Source organism: Leucoraja erinacea, chromosome 3 (assembly GCF_028641065.1).
Source record: "Leucoraja erinacea ecotype New England chromosome 3, Leri_hhj_1, whole genome shotgun sequence".
Classification (NCBI taxonomy): domain Eukaryota; kingdom Metazoa; phylum Chordata; class Chondrichthyes; order Rajiformes; family Rajidae; genus Leucoraja; species Leucoraja erinaceus.
Window position 1 is genome coordinate 12,349,356 of NC_073379.1, and position 16,687 is coordinate 12,366,042.

A 16,687-nucleotide genomic window follows, 5' to 3' on the forward strand; every position below is an offset into this window, starting at 1 on the left:
CAACCTCTCTTTATAGTTTAGTTTTGAGATACAGCGCGGAAACAGGTCCTTCGGCCCACCGAGTCCACGCCGACCAGCGATCCCCGCACACCAACACCATCCTACACCCACTAGGGACGATTTACACTCACACCAAGACAATTAACCTACAATCCTGTACGCCTTTGGAGTGTGGGAGGAAAACGAAGACCTTGGAGAAAACCCACGGGGAGAATGTACAATAAGTTTATTGTCACGTGTACTGAGGTACAGTGAAAAGCTTTATTACTGCGTGCTAGTTGTACAGAGCCCTAGTGAGACCACACCTGGAGTATTGTGCGCAGTTTTGGTCCCCTAATTTGAGGAAGGGCATTCTTGCTATTGAGGGAGTGCAGCGTAGGTTTACATGGTTAATTCCCGGGATGGCGGGACTGTCATATGCTGAGAGAATGGAGCAGCTGGGCTTGTACACTCTGGAGTTTAGAAGGATGAGAGGGCATCTCATTGAAACATATAAGATTGTTAAGGGCCTGGGTACGCTAGAGGCAGGAAACATGTTCCCGATGTTAGGGGGGGGGGGGGGGGGTCCAGAACCAGGGGCCACAGTTTAAGAATAAGGAGTAAGCCATTAAGAACGGAGACGAGGAAACACTTTTTCTCACAGAGAGTGGTGAGTCTGTGGAATTCTCTGCCTCAGAGGGCGGTGGAGGCAGGTTCTCTGGATGCTTTCAAGAGAGAGCTAGATAGGACTCTTAAAAATAGCGGAGTCGGGGGATATGTGTGAGGTCAGGAAGGGGGTACTGATTGGGGATGATCAGCCATGATCACGTTGAATGGCGATGCTGGCTCGAAGGGCCAAATGGCCTCCTCCTGCACTTATTGCCTATTGTCTATTGTCTAACCAGTCAGCAGAAAGACTATATATGATTACAGTCAATCCATTTAGTGCAAGGCGAAGCCAGCAAAGTGTGATCAAGGATAGTGCGAGGGACATCAAAGAGGTAGATAGTAGTTCAACACTGCTCTCTGGATGTGGTGGGATGGTTCAGTTGCCTGATAACGGCTCCAGGCTCTTTAATTTATGATCTATGTTCTATGATCTATGACCCGATCTTAGATGGAGACAGGAGCACCAGTGAAAGGGGAGGTTAGAAACATAGAAATGTAGAAAATTGGTGCAGCATTAGGCCATTCGGCCTATCGAGCCAGCCCCGCCATTCAATATGGCTGATCAGCCCCCGCTAAATTGTGTGTAGCGAATATTGCGTCTCCACCTCCCGTCCTAACGAGATGTTTTTCGCTTCCTTCCAGAATGTTCCAAGCCGGCCTCTTCCGGAAGTGTCGAGGCCGAGATCACTCCGGCGCTGAACATGCCCCAGTCGTTCGGGGCCCCCGGGAGCCCGTCCATCCTGGAGGCGCTGCCCGTGGTCGGCCTCTCGCCCCGGCAGCTCAACGTGTCGGGGCTGGGCGGGGCGGGGGGTGGGGGCGAGGGCGAGGGCGAGGGCGCGGCTGGGGAGCGGTGCTGGCCCGTGCGCCCCACGCTGCGGAACGAGCTGGACACCTTCTCCGTCCATTTCTACATCTTCTTCGGCCCCAACATCTCGGTGCCGCCCAGCGGACAGGCCGTGTTTGCCATCAACCTCATGCCCGTGCTCGACAGTGGAGGAGTCCTCAACATGGAGCTCAAACTCAACACGGTGAGCAGCGGCCGCATGTTCCCCCTACCCTGTCACCATGCGGTGGTGGGTCCTGCACCGAGGTGTCCCCTGCAACCTGGCCCTCATGCAGACTCGCCAGCCGCCAGCCGCCTGCCACTGTTGCGGGCTGGAAGAGTCTGTGTACCACGTGTACATGGAGTGTGTGAGGTTGCAGTCCCTGTTCTAATATCTAAAGGGGCTGCTCCTTGTCTTCTGGCTGCATTTCACACCCACCATCCTCATCTTTGGACACCCTGTGCGTAGGGGAGAGGGTAGGGCTGAAGATGTCCTGGTTGGGTTGCTCCTGGGCCTGGCCAAGCTGGCCATCCGCGAGTCACGGTGCCAGGCCGTGGAGGGCTCTGCCCGAGCCGGCTGCCCGCCCCTTTTCCGGGGTTACGTCCGTGCCCGGGTGGTGTTAGAGAGGGACTACGCCCTGTCCACGGGCAATCTGGGGGATTTCCGGGACCGCTGGGCACCGTGGGGGTGGAATGTATCCTTGACAAGGATTGTGACATAGTTGTATAACAGTTTATTTAGTATACTTGTTTGTCTTGCATTATGGTGGTGGGTTATTTTCTGTTTTATTTTTATTGTAAATATTATTTTTAATAATTGAATACACTTTTTGATAACAAATAAATAAATAAATAAATAAATAAATAAATAAATAAAAACCTTGTGACCTTGCTGGAGGGAGCGAGAGAACATCAGTTTTAATGCAATGATTTTTACAGAAAGAAATCATTTTTACACAATGGGTGGTGGGTGTATGGAATGAGCTGCCGGAGGAGGTAGTTGAGGCAGGTACACTATTGTTAAAAAAACATTTGCAGAGAAAATTTACAAGGATTAAATTTACAAGGATGTTGCCAGGACTCCAGGGCCTGAGTTATAGGGAGAGGTTGGGACAGTCTAGAACTTTATTCCTTGGAGTGCAGGAGGATGAAGGGCGATCTTAAACAGGTGTATAAGACCACCAGAGGAATAGTTCAGATAAACGCACAGTCTTTCACCCAGAGTAGGGGAATCAAGAACCAGAGCACACAGGTTTAAGGTGATTTCATAATTTTAACATTTACTACCCAAAGAGTGGTGGGTGTATGGAATCAGCTGCTGGAGGAAGTGGTTGAGGCAGGCACTACCGTTTAAAAAAATGTTTGGACAGGTACAAGGATAGGAAAGGTTCAGAGGGATATGGGCCAAATGCAGGCAGAGGGGGAGCAGCATAGATGGGGCAGGTTGGTCAGCATGGGGAAGTTGGGCCAAAGGGCCTTGTTTCCGTGCTGTACGGCTCTATATAACCCGGGAACGAGATGTATTTTGACTTGGCAATCTCTGCTCCCATTGGTGACTCTAATAGTGCAGCAGGTAGTTCCGCTTCCCCATGGCACCAGAGACTCGGGTTCGATCCCGACCTCGGGTGCTGCCTGTGTGGAGTTTGCATGCTCGCCATGCGACAGTACATCAGTTCAGTTTAGTTTATCATCACGTGTACCGAGGTACAGTGAAAAGCCTTTGTTGCGCGCGGTCCAGTCAGCGGAAAGACAATACATGATTACAATCGAGCCATTTACAGTGTACAGATACATGATAAGGGAATAACGCTTAGTGCAAGGACAAGCCCACAAAGTCCAATCAAGGATACCCCGAGTGTAGGCAGTAGTTCAGGACTTCTCTCTGGTTGTGGTAGGATGATTCAGTTGCCTGATAACAGCTGGGAAGAAACTGTCCCTGAATCTGGAGGTGTGCGTTTTCACACTTCTATATATTTTTTCCTGATGGGAGAGGGGAGAAGAGGGAGTGACCGGGGTGCGACTGGTCCTTGATGATGCTGCTGTCCTTGCCGAGGCAGCGTGAGGTATAAATGGAGTCAATGGAAGGGAGGTTGGTCTGTGTGATGGTCTGGGCTGCGTCCACAATTTGCTGCAATTTCTTGTGGTCTTGGATGGAGCTGTTCCCAAACCCAAGCTGTGATGCATCCCGATAAAATGCTTTCTACGGCGCATCTGTAGAAGTTGGTGAGAGTAGTTGGGGATATGCCGAACTTCCTAAGCCTTTCTTGGTTGTTGCTTCAATATGGGTGGTCCAGGAGATGTTGACGGTGATGTTGACTCTCAGAAATTTGAAGTTTTCAAGCATAGCTTCAACATAGAATATCTCCTCAGTAGACACAAAATGCTGGGGTAACTCAGCGGGCGAGGCAGCATCTCCGGAGAGAAGGAACGGGTGACGTTTCAGGTTGACTGAAGTCTGAAGAAAGATCTCGATCCTCAACGTCGCCCATTCCTTCTCTCCAGAGATGCTGCCTGGCCCGCTGAATTACTCCAGCATTTTGCTTCTACCTTCGATTTAAACCAGCATTTGCAGTTCTTTCCTACGTAGAATATCTCCTCGGTGGTTAATCGGATGTTTAGTCCTTGTCTTTCCTCCACAGACGTCGTTGAAGGGGGAGAACGCAACTGTGGTCGGCTGCCTGAACCATGGCGTGCCCATGACCTCTTCCAATAACACGTCAACCAGCTGTAAATCAGGTAACGGGGAGCGGGGACGGAGGTCTCTACACCCCGCACGGGGTCACACCTTCATCAGGGTTCTCCTCAACCTCCCATGTTCCAGAGAAAACAATCTAGTTGACTAACGGGGTGGTGGTAACATTGGAAACACTCACATTTATTGCCCCCCCCCCTCCTTAATAGCCCCCATCTGAGGCAGTTGAGAAGATCTGGAGCAACATCCTTAGGTACAAGAAGCTTTGTTTCCCGATGCACGGTCTCAGCTCCCATCGTTGGCCTTCTCTCTGCTTGCCACAAGTGTATAGGTTATCGGAGCAGAATCCACCATTCAATCAAGGCAGATCTTTATTTCCCTCTCAACCCCATTCTCTTCCCTTCACCCCGTAGCCTTTGACACCCATACTAATCAAGAATCTGTCAATCTCCGCCATAAATACCCAATGACTTGGCCTTCATGGCCATCTTTTAGTTTAGTTCAGAGATACAGCGCAGACATAAGCCCTTCGGCCCACCGAGGCCGTAGTGATCCCCGCATACTAACACTATCCTACACGCTAGGGACAATTTACAATTTTCAAAATGCCAATTGAGCTTCAGACATGTACGTCGTTGGGGTGTGGGAGGAAACCGGAGCACCCGGAGAAAACCCACGCAGTCACAGGGAGAACGTACAAACTCCACACAGAGAGCTTCGTACTCTGGCGTTATGAGACAGCAACTCCAACTATGCTGTCCTCAGGCAATGAATGCTGCAGATTCACCACCCTCTGACTAAAGAAATTCCTCCTCATCTCCTTTCTAAAGGAATGTCCTTTCTTTCTGAGGCTGTGCTGTTTGGTCCTACGCTCTGCCACTAGTGGAACCATCCTCTCTACATCCACTCTATCCAGGCTTTTCCGTATTCGGAAGGTTTCAATGAGGTCCCCCCTCATTCTTCTAAACTCCAGCGAGTGCAGGCCCAGTGCCATCAAACGCTTATTATACATTAACCCACTCATTCCTGGGATCATTCTTGTAAACCTCCTCTGGACCCTCTCCAGGGCCACCACATCCTTCCTCAGATAAGGGGTCCAAAACTGCTCACAATACTCCAAATGCGGTCTGACCAGCGCCTTATAGAGCCTCAGCATTACAGCAATTTTTTTATTTAGTTGTCCTCCCAGTGGGAGAAGGCAGGTTCTCTGTATACTTTCTAGGGAGAGCTAGACAGAGCTCTTGAAGATAGTGGAGTCAGGGGATATGGGGAGAAGGCAGGAACAGGGTACTGATTGTGGATGATCAGCCATAATCCCATTGAATGGCGGTGCTGGCTCGAAAGGGCCGAATGGCCTACTCCTGCACCTATTGTTTATTGTCTATTGTTTGTTGTCTGTTATCTATAAACGAAACTAAACTTACCTCTCCACTTCCCTTCCAGAAAGGTCGGCAGGATTTGCTTTGCTGGTCAACGCCAGCTCAAACATCACCAGGTTGCACATACCCTACCCCCAGACCGGAACCTGGTACATCAGTCTCCGTACCCTCTGTGCTGTTGGCCATGGGTAAGCTGCTGCCAAACGACGATGACTCTTCACCTCCCTCTGCAGATGCTGCTTGACCGGCTGGGTGTTTGTGGCGGTTTCCACCTGAATTTGAGTGCAGGATGGAAATTGGTGGTGACTTTTTTTGAGTGGTGGGGAAGTGTGTGTGTCGGGTTTCCACCGCCGGCTGTGCTTTGGTTCTGGGTCGCCGGGGTCCATGGGATTGGCGAGGTGAGCTTGTGCGGCGGGGATCACCTGACTCCAACTCCCAGCCACCTCCCACCCCCCGCTAATTGTCCCCTTGATGGAGTCTGACCAACTGTCCTCCCTCCCGGCACCCCCACGCTCTCGCCAGGCGCTCGCTCCTGGGTTGTTGTCATCTCCACCAAGGGTTGCCAACTGTCCCGTATTAGCCGGGACATCCCGTATTTTGGGCTAAATTGGTTTGTCCCGTACGGGACCGCCCTTGTCCCGTATTTGACCGCTACAACTCGGGTCGAGGGGACTGTCGGGTCGGAGCGCAACGTCCGGCCCCGCCTCACCCGTCCCGACGTAGTGCAGCCCATGGAGTGCAGCAGCAGCAGCAGCAGCGCCTCGCCCGTGGCCCCGTCGGTCAGCAGCCCGGCCAGCTGTCCGACCTTCGGACCTTCGCTTACCGCCGACACCACCGCCCCTCCTTCTCATGGCCGATCATCGGTTCATGAGTTGGATGGGGTGCCGGGCCAAAACTCTCAGCTGGCCCGCCGGCTGGGCTTTGTGTGCAGTCCAGCACCCGGGACAACTCATCATTCACCCAGCCACGGCCGAGTCGGTCAACGAATTGCCCTCGGGAATTTGTCCCTTATTTTGACCTTTTGTCCATTAGTTGGCAGTGAGAAAGTTGGCACCCCTAGTCTCCCCCCCACCCCAGGGAGATGTCCTCTCCTTGTTCTGGTTCTGGTTGATTATTGCGCAAACACCTCATCAGTGGTTATCTGGCGCAGGTCGGAGTGAGTAGAGTAGTGATTACATTTTGAAATGGGCCTTTTTGACCAAGTTGAGGAGATCTAGTTGCTCAATCCTGTTTTTAAATGACTTAACATCGGGAGCAGCGCGTGTGTTGGGTGGTAACATTTTCCATTCCCTTGTCGTCCTTGGGTAAAAGATGATATGTGAATATAAGGACGATAAGGGGTCGCAAAGTTTATTGAAATTTAGCGAGTTGATGATGTCGAGACCGTTATTTTGTCTCGTTTCATGACAGTTTTGTGAATCTCCTTGTAAATTGCAATGAGTCTGAGCCTGATTCTGCACAGCTCTCGGGTATCCCATTGTGGGATGGCCGGCGGTGGTCACATGATGGGCGGCAGTCATGTGACCGGTGGTGCTCACTTGGTGGGTGGTGGCCACGTGATGGTCACATCGGTGCGTGGTGGCCACGTGGGACGAGTGGTGGCTGCTGGACTCATGATGGTCACATGGGGTGATGGTCACGGTGTTGTGGTCACATGGTGGGTGATGGTCACATGGTGGGTGATGGTCACATGGTGTAACGCTCACCCAGAGGGCGATGGTCACATGGGTGGGATGGTCACATGGGTGGGATGGTCACATGACCGCATGGGGGAGGGGAGAGTGCAGCGGCTGACGTCCCCGTGTTGGCCCCGGCAGGTTTGAGGAGTGCAGCAACGTGACGGCGGAGGTTTACCTGCGGATGTTCACCACGCCCTGCATCAACGAGTGCGGCACCTACGGCCAGTGCAAGCTGCTGCGCACCAACAACTACCTCTATGCTGCCTGCGAGTGTAAAGCAGGTACGGGCTGAGGGGGGAATCAGGGAAAGAAAGGACCTTCTGTTTCGGGGGGGTGGGGATGAGGGAAAGGGTCTTCTGTGGAGGGTGGGAGTGAGTGAGCAAGGGGGGAGGGGGGGGGGGGGGGGGTGGGGGGAAAGTGGCTAAGACCTAATTGAAAGGCATTCTTGTAGAGCTAGCACAACCAGGAGGGGCTAAAGAGCCTATTTCCGTGCCATATCATTCTATAGCTCTAATTGTAGAGTTCTCCTGAAGAGCTAGCAGGGGTGAGAAGGGCCGAAGTGCCTGTTTCCATGCCGTGTGACTCTATGACTCTAACTGCAGAGTTCTCCTGGAGAGCTATGATGGGTGTGAAGGGCCTGTTTACACCCTGTGACTATTGACTCTAATTGGGGAGTTCTCCCGGAGAGCTAGCAGGGGTGAGATGGGCCGAAGAGTCTTTTTCCATGCTGTGTGACTATTGACTCTGATTGGGGAGTTCTCCCGGTGGGCTTGCAGGGGTGAGATGGGCCGAAGAGCCTGTTTCCACGCTGTGTATTGACTCTAATTGGGGAGTTCTCCCGGTGGGCTTGCAGGGGTGAGATGGGCCGAAGAGCCTGCTCCTGCGCTGACGGCCAGCCTGTGTTTCAGGATGGGACGGGTGGGGCTGCACGGACAACATGGAGGCGTACTCCTACAGCTTCCAGCTCCTCTCCACCCTGCTGCTGTGCCTCAGCAACCTGATGTTCGTGCCGCCCGTCGCCATCGCCATCCGCGGCAACTACCTGCTGGAGGCCTCCGTCTACATCTTCACCATGTTCTTCTCCACGGTCAGTGGACAACCCTCGGAAACCCACCTCGCACCGGACCGGGTCTGCCTTCCTCTCCTTCCCTGGACCCCTTGACCTGTAGCTCCTCCTGACCCTTCGTCTCCAGCTTGACCTCTGAACTCTCATCGTCAACCCTTGATCCCTCAATCCTGGCCTTTGGACTCTCACCCTCAACCCTCGTTCCCTCAACCTTGACCTTTGAACTCTCATCCTCAACCTTTGATCCCTTTGGATTCTCATCGTTGTCAAATTTTATTGCCTTTCACTTGAATTTTGATCTCACTTCTTGACCTTTTCCATTTGACCTTTGATCTTTCCTCAACCATTAGTCCCTCCCACTTGATCTTTGATCTCTCATTCCCAACCTTTGATCCCTCAAAAGACCTTTGATCACATTCCCGATCCGTTATCCCTCAAAGTTGACCTTTGTTCCGTCTCACATAGAAACATACACATAGAAAATAGACAATAGGTGCAGGAGTAGGCCATTCGGCCCTTCGAGCCAGCACCGCCATTCAATGTGATCATGGCTGATCATCCAACTCAGTATCCCGTACCTGCCTTCTCTCCATACCCCCTGATCCCCTTTAGCCACAAGGGCCACATCTAACTCCCTCTTAAATATAGCTGATGTCCTCCACTTGACCTTTCATCTCCTCAACCCTTCATCCCTCACTTGACCCTTTGAACCCTTTGCCACTGAGCCTCACTCCTTTGCCCTCCCCACCCCCCCACCCCACCCCCGCCGCACCCCATTATGTACACCCCTCATTCCTCCTTAACCCAATCCTCTCCGATTACTCAATCACAACCCTATCCGCGACCCTAACCTTTGACCCATGTGTGAGAGTGTGCGGGTGTGCATATGTGAGAATATGTCTTTATTTGCAACTGTGTGTATCTGTTTCTGCCTGAGTGAGTTATGGGCAAAGATCCTATGGCGAGCAAGATAGTCCACTCGACGAAAAAGACATAGTACGGTCATGGGCAGATTCATGGGTAATTTTCGGCCCCATTTCCGTAAGCGGCTTCCGTCTCCGCACCAAAGATCCCGTAGCGGAGCAAAGATACTAGTGCGGAGACGGAAGGCGGTTACGGAAACATCCTCGTAAAAATAAAAGTTATTTGGTAAAAATCTTCTCATTTTCAGAATTTAAATTTATTAACACAAACTGTTCCCCCGCAACGTTGATGACACTGCGAATCAGGTCGGGTCGGGTTACTGAAATGGATGGAAAAAAGGCCCACGTTCCGCTCTGTTGCGTACTACACATCAGCCTATTGCATTTAGCAGGAGTGGTCTATCTTGCTCCGCGATAGGATCTTTGGTTATGGGCCTGTCCCACTTAGGGAATTTTTCAGCGGACTGCCGGTGACTGTCAAGTTGAAAAACCGGCAACAGGAACAGCGTCTGTCAGAGTGGAACACACACACAAACACATCGCTAGTGGCCCTGTGTGTGACTCTGTGTGTGTTGCTGTGTGTGTGATGCTGTGTGTGTGATGCTGTGTGTGACGCTGTGTGTGACTCTGTGTGTGACCCTGTGTGTGACTCTGTGTGTGACTCTGTGTGTGATGCTGTGTGTGACGCTGTGTGTGACTCTGTGTGTGACCCTGTGTGTGACTCTGTGTGTGATGCTGTGTGTGACGCTGTGTGTGATGCTGTGTGTGACTCTGTGTGTGACCCTGTGTGTGACTCTGTGTGTGACCCTGTGTGCGACACTGTGTGTGACCCTGTGTGTGACCTCTGTGTGACACTGTCCCCCACAGTTCTACCACGCCTGTGACCAGCCGGGCATCGTGGTGTTCTGTATCATGGACTATGATGTGTTGCAGTTCTGTGACTTCCTCGGCTCCCTCATGTCCGTCTGGGTCACCGTCATCGCCATGGCCCGGCTCCAGCCCGTGCTCAAGCAGGTCAGTGTTGGTCACGCACACGCACACGCACACGCACGCGCATGTACGCACGCACATGTACACACCCACACACGCACGCACACGCACACACGCACATGTACACACGCAAGCACACACATGTACACACGCATGCACACACACACACGCACGTACACACACACACACACACACACGCACGTACACACACACACACACACACACAACACACACACACACACACACACACACACACACACACACACACACACACACACACACACACCACACACACACCCTCGGGAGGTTCCGAGCTGAAACGCCACCTATCCATGTTCTCCAGAGATGCTGCCTGACCCGCTGAGTTACTCCAGGACTCTGTGTCTATCTTTGATGATCAGTACTGCTCTATGTTTAAGAACAGGCCATTTGGCCACAATGTCTATGGCGAACATGATGCCAAGTTGGGGGCGGCACAGTGGCACAGCGGGTCGAGCTACTGCCTTAGAGTGCCAGAGACCCAGGATCGATCCTGACCACGGGTGCTGTCTGTATTGAATAAATTTTGAATGGAATACATTTTATTAGCCAAGTATGTCTACATACAAGAAATTTGCCTTGTGGCTTTGCTCGCAAGTGACAGTATGGAGTTTGTACGTTCTCCCTGTGACCTGTGTGGGTTGTCTCCGGGTGCTCCGGTTTCCTTCCACACTCCAAAGACGTACAGGTTTGCAGGTTAATTGGCTTGGTATCATTGTAAATTGTCCCTGGAGCATGCAGGGCGGTTACGGTGGCACAGCGGTAGAGTTGCTGCCTTACAGCAAATGCAGCGCCGGAGACAACGGATTCGATCCGGACTACGGGTGCTGCCTGTACGGAGTTTGTACGTTCTCCCCGTGACCTGCGTGGGTTTTTCTTCGAGATCTTCAGTTTCCTCCCACACTACAAAGACGTACAGGTTTGTAGGTTAATTGGCTTGGTAAATGTTAAAAAAAAAATGTCCCTAGTGGGTGTAGGATAGTGCGGGGATCGCTGGCCGGCGCGGACCCAGTGGGCCGAAGGGCCTGTTTCGCCCTATAAACTAAACGTAAACTAATCTCCTTTGCTTGCACGTGGTCCTTATCCCTCCGTACCCAGTACGGCAAACCAACAGATCAATGATATAATAATGTGAATTCTCCCCGTCTCATAATTCCCGTCTCTGATATAAAGTCATGATCACATGAATACCCACTCTCCAGGCCTTGGGGTGACATTGACTGCTCTTTGAATGGACTCCTTCATACAGGTGTCTACGTAGGGAGCTCCCTCTGCTGTCTCAGATCAATATTAATCCCTAAGTTAACAAGCCATAGTCAGACTGACTGCAGACACAAGGAACTGCAGATGCCGGAACCTTGAGCAAATCACAAAGTGCTGGAGGAACTCCACAGGCGTGCAGGCTTGTAGGTTAATCGGCTTGGTATAAATGTAAAATTGTTCCTAGTGGGTGTAGGATAGTGTTAACGTGCGGGATCGCTGGTCGGTGCGGACTCGGTGGGCTGAACGGCCTGGCTCCGCGCTGTAAACTAAACTAAACTCAGTAGGTCAGGCAGCATCATTGGAGGGAATGGACAGACGGCGTTAGGGGTCGAGAACCTTCTTAGAACATAGAGCACAGAACAGTACAGCGCAGGAACAGGCCCTTTGGCCCACAATGTCCACGTGTCTGTCTAAAAGTCTCGTAAACACCACTATCATATCTGCCTCCACCACCACCCCTGGCAGCGCGTTCCAGGCACCCACCATCCTCTGTGTAAAAAAGAGGCCCGTAGACTTGCAGTGTTACTTTGTGCCTTGCTTTGCATAAACCAGCATCTGCAGTTCCTTTTAATCACATGTAATCAAGAGCGTTCTGTTAGCTAGAGCCCGGGTTTGCCGATCAGCTGATGGAAGGTGTAGTGAAAGCCTGGCTGCCTGGATGACCTGGGTCCTGGCACCGATACCCACTGTCCACTCACTGGATGACCTGGGTCCTGGCACCGATACCCGCTGTCCACTCACTGGATGACCTGGGTCCTGGCACCATGCCCACTGTCCACAAAGCACCAACAGCACGGCCCATCTTTCACTGACATATTCTTGTTCATTGGAGACCCTCGGATTATTCTTAGTTGGACTTTACTGAACTTTGTTTTGCACTAAACGTTATTCCCTTTATCCTGTATCTGTACACAGTGGATGACTGAATTGCATTCATGTATGGTCATGCACATGGACTTCACATGGAGTAAACGTTATTCCCGTTATTCTCCTCTATCCGAAACATCGTTCCCTTTGTCCTGTATCTGTACACTGTGGACAGCTTGATTGTAATCGTGTGTTGCCCACCACTGACTGGATAGCGCACAACAAGAAAGCTTTTCACTGTACCTCGGTGCACGTGACAATAAACTAGACTAAACTTCAGTTGTTTGAGAAAGAACTGCAGATGCTGGAAAAATCGAAGGTGGACAAAAATGCCGGAGGACCTCAGCGGGTGAGGCAGCCTCTATGGAGAGAAGGAATAGGTGACGTTTTGGGTCGAGACCTTTCATCAGACTGAAGAACATCAGTTGACCCTGGTGCTTGCTGACCCTTGACCTTTGCCCTTTGGCAGATCCTCTACCTGCTGGGCGCCATGTTGCTGTCGATGGCTCTGCAGTTGGACCGGCATGGATTGTGGAATCTATTGGGACCAAGCCTGTTTGCTCTCGGAGTCATGGCCATCGCTTGGGTAAGGAGACTGTACGTGCCAGGGTTTGCGAGGATGATCTGGGATGAGTGAGTTAACATACGATGACCGTTTGAGAGCTCTGGGCCTGTACTCGATGGAGGTTAGAAGGATGAGGTAGGGACCTAATTGAAACAGGCAGGATAGTGAACGGCCTGGATGGAGTGGATGTGGAGAGGATGATTCCATTAGTGGACCAGACGACACAGGACCAGAGGGCACAGCCTCAGAATAAAATGGTGCACCTTTAGAATGGAGACAAGGAGGAATCTCTTTAGTCAGGGGGTGGTGAATCTTACAAATTCGTTGCCACAGAAGGCTGTGGAGGCCAGGTCAGCAGGTATAAAGTGGAGCTTGATAGTTTCTTGATGAGTAAGGGTGTCACAAGCAACGAAAAGAAGGAAGGATATTTTTAAAGTGAAGATTGACAGATCCATGGCAGACAAAAATGCTGGAGAAACTCAGCGGTTGAGGCAGCATCTATGGAGCAAAGGAATCGGTGACTTTTCAGGGCCGAGACCCTTCTTCAGATCCTTGAATAGTACAGGTCTTTAATTAGTACAGATGTCAGGGAGAAGGCAGGAGAATGGGGTTGAGAGGGAAAGATAGATCAGCCATGATTCATGAGAGGAATAGATCGGGTAGTCGCACAGAGTCTCATGCCCAGAGTAGGGGAATCGAGAACCAGAGGGGATAGGTTGAAGGTGAGGCGGGAAAGATTTAATAGGAACCTGGGGGGTAACTTTTTCACGCAAAGGGTGGTGGGTGTATGGAGCGAGCTGCCGGAGGAGGATTGTGAGGCAGGTGCTATTGCAATGTTTAAGAAATATTTAGACAGGTACGTGGATTGGACAGGTTTAGATGGATATGGGCCAAATGGAGGCAGGTGGGCCTAGTGTAGATGGGACATTGTTGGGCAGAAAGGCCTGTTGTAAGGCTCCATGATGTAAGGCTCTATGACTGTGACTGTGTCCCTGTGACTCTGTGTCCCTGTGACTGTGTCTCTGTGTCTCATAGAAACATAGAAATTAGGTGCAGGAGTAGGCCATTCGGCCCTTCGAGCCTGCACCGCCATTCAATATGATCATGGCTGATCATCCAACTCAGTATCCCGTACCTGCCTTCTCTCCATACCCCCTGATCCCCTTGGCCACAAGGGCCACATCTAACTCCCTCTTAAATATAGCCAATGAACTGGCCTCAACTACCCTCTGTGGCAGAGAGTTCCACAGATTCACCACTCTCTGTGTGAAAAATGTTCTTCTCATCTCGGTTTTAAAGGATTTCCCCCTTATCCTTAAGCTGTGACCCCTTGTCCTGGACTTCCCTAACATCGGGAACAATCTTTCCTGCTCTAGCCTGTCCAACCCCTTAAGAATTTTGTAAGTTTCTATAAGATCCCCTCTCAATTCTCTAAATTCTAGAGAGTATAAACCAAGTCTATCCAGTCTTTCTTCATAAGACAGTCCTGACATCCCAGGAATCAGTCTGGTGAACCGTGTCTCTGCACTCCCTCTATGGCAATAATGTCCTTCCTCAGATTTGGAGACCAAAACTGTGACTGTGTCTGTGTCTCTGTGTCTCTGTGACTGTGTCTCTGTGTCTCTGTGTCTCTGTGACTGTGTTTCTGTGACTGTGTCTCTGTGACTGTGACTGTGTGTCTCTGTGACTGTGTGTCTCTGTGTCTCTGTGCCTCTATGTCTCTGTGCCTCTGTGTCTCTTCGACTCTTTGAGTCTAATGCCCCTGTCCCACTTAGGAAAGCTGAACGGAAACCTCTGGAGACTTTGCGCCCCACCCAAGGTTTCCGTGCGGTTCCCGGAGGTTTTCATCGTCTCCCTACCTGCTTCCACTATCTGCAACCTCCGGCAACCACCTGCAACCCCCGGGAACCGCGCGGAAACCTTGGGTGGGGCGCAAAGTCTCCAGAGGTTTCCGTTCAGATTTCCCAAGTGGGACAGTGGCATAAGACTCTAAGACTGTGTGATTGAATGGTGGTAAACCTGATGGGCTGAATGGCCTAATTCCAGTGCTGTGAGTGATGTTGTGACGAACTCTCTTGCAGACGGTGAGGGCGATCAGTAGACGCCACTGTTACCCGCCCACCTGGAAGCGCTGGGTCTTCTACCTGTTCCCGGGCACGGTCATCGCCACCTCGGCTGTGGCGCTCTACGCCTTCGTGGAGACGGAGGGCAACTACTTCTACATCCACAGCATCTGGCACATGCTGATCGCGGGCAGCGTGGGCTTCCTGCTGCCCCCCAGCACCGGGTCCCAGCGCGGGGGAGTGGGGGCGCCGAGAGCCGCCGGGGCCGTGCCGCTGCCGAAGAAGAGGAGCTGCGGCTACCGGCTGTGCATCAACGAGCATGAGGAGATGGGTCTGGTCGACCCGGGACTGGTGTCGGTCAACAGCGTCTGCAGCAGCTGATGTCTCCGCGGCCGGGAGAGGCCATTTCCTCAGGCGGACCCGCGGGAGGAGGAGGAGGAGGGGGAGAGGAGCGGGGAGAAGGGAGAGGAGCGGGCACTCTGTAAATAACACAAGCCCAGGCCGCCTCTCAACCCGTGACCACGGACAACTCATTGCCCTCACACAACCTTCCGTGGATTCATCCAGGCGTTCGACTTGGCGACGTCAAACGTAAGGTGGAAGAACACAGTCAAAGCCAAGACCTTCACCAGCGTTGATGTTGACATGGAACTTGGGGGGGTCCAAGTCCATAACTCCATGAAAGTGGCCACAGACGGCTGTGGAGGCCAGATCAATGGATGTTTTTTAAGGCGAAGACTGGCATATTCTTGATCAGCATCAGAGGTTACAGGGAGAAGGCAGGAGAATGGGGTTGAGAGGGAAAGACAGATGAGCCATGATTGAATAGCGGAGCAGACCTGATGGTACCGAATGGCCTAATTCTGCTCCTATAACTTATGACCTTGGGAACACAAGGGAATAGAGCGGTAAAGAAGGTGGTGGGTTTGCTTGCCTGCATCGGCCGTGGTATTGAGTGTAAGATGCAGGAAGTCACGATGCAGCTCTGTAGGACTTTGTAGTATTGTGTGCAGTTCTGGTCGCCCCCATTACAGGAAGGATGTGGAGGTTTTGGAGAGGGTGCAGAGGAGGTTTACCAGGATGATGCCTGGATTGATTGTTTTTTCTGTAACGTTGGAGGCTGAAGGGGAAAACTGCCGCGGTTGCGCCCACCCCATCACAGTTGGCACCTCTTGTCTTCCAGCTCACCCCCCCACCCTCCACCCCCAGCCAGGGGTGCTGAGACCAGGACACTTTGAGATGCGGTGGGGGGGGGGGGGGGGGGGGAATGTCGTCGTCAAGAAAGCAGTGTGCTGAAAATACAAAGCAGAAGACGGAGTTCTTTGAATTGATTGGGTTTTTTTATTTGAGAACAATCGCCAGACTTCCTTTTAAATGTCCAGCCATCTGTATTAACCCACAATTGCGTGGCAAAAATATCCGCAGATGCTGCTAATCTGAAATAAAAACGTGTAGTGTGTTGAGAACACTCAGGTGGTCAGGTGGCGAAAGAGAGAGGGAGAGAGACAAAGTTAATGTTTTATAATGTGTAACAACACTATCTCGCGGAAACTAGCTCACGAAGTTCAGGAAGGGAGGCACGGTGGAGCAGCGGTAGAGTTGCTGCTGCACAGCGTCAGGGACTCGGGTTCGATCCTGATGCGGGTGCTGTCTGTACAGAGTTGGTACGTCTCCCCGTGGTCGTGTGAGA

At 51.8% G+C, this 16,687-nt stretch overlaps 1 protein-coding gene across 1 annotated transcript in view; it reads left to right on the top strand.

The window, feature by feature from the left end:
- tmem8b (transmembrane protein 8B) overlaps window positions 1–16,250 on the top strand; it is a 71,109-nt gene extending 54,859 nt beyond the window's left edge. Inside the window, exons 6-13 of the mRNA XM_055632111.1 lie at window positions 1,291–1,676; window positions 4,111–4,207; window positions 5,607–5,730; window positions 7,360–7,502; window positions 8,130–8,308; window positions 10,078–10,224; window positions 12,839–12,955; window positions 15,016–16,250. Coding sequence (XP_055488086.1) covers window positions 1,291–1,676; window positions 4,111–4,207; window positions 5,607–5,730; window positions 7,360–7,502; window positions 8,130–8,308; window positions 10,078–10,224; window positions 12,839–12,955; window positions 15,016–15,378 — 1,556 coding nt within the window. The 3' untranslated portion in view covers window positions 15,379–16,250. The remainder of the gene's footprint in view (window positions 1–1,290; window positions 1,677–4,110; window positions 4,208–5,606; window positions 5,731–7,359; window positions 7,503–8,129; window positions 8,309–10,077; window positions 10,225–12,838; window positions 12,956–15,015) is intronic.
- Window positions 16,251–16,687: the final 437 nt, after the last annotated feature.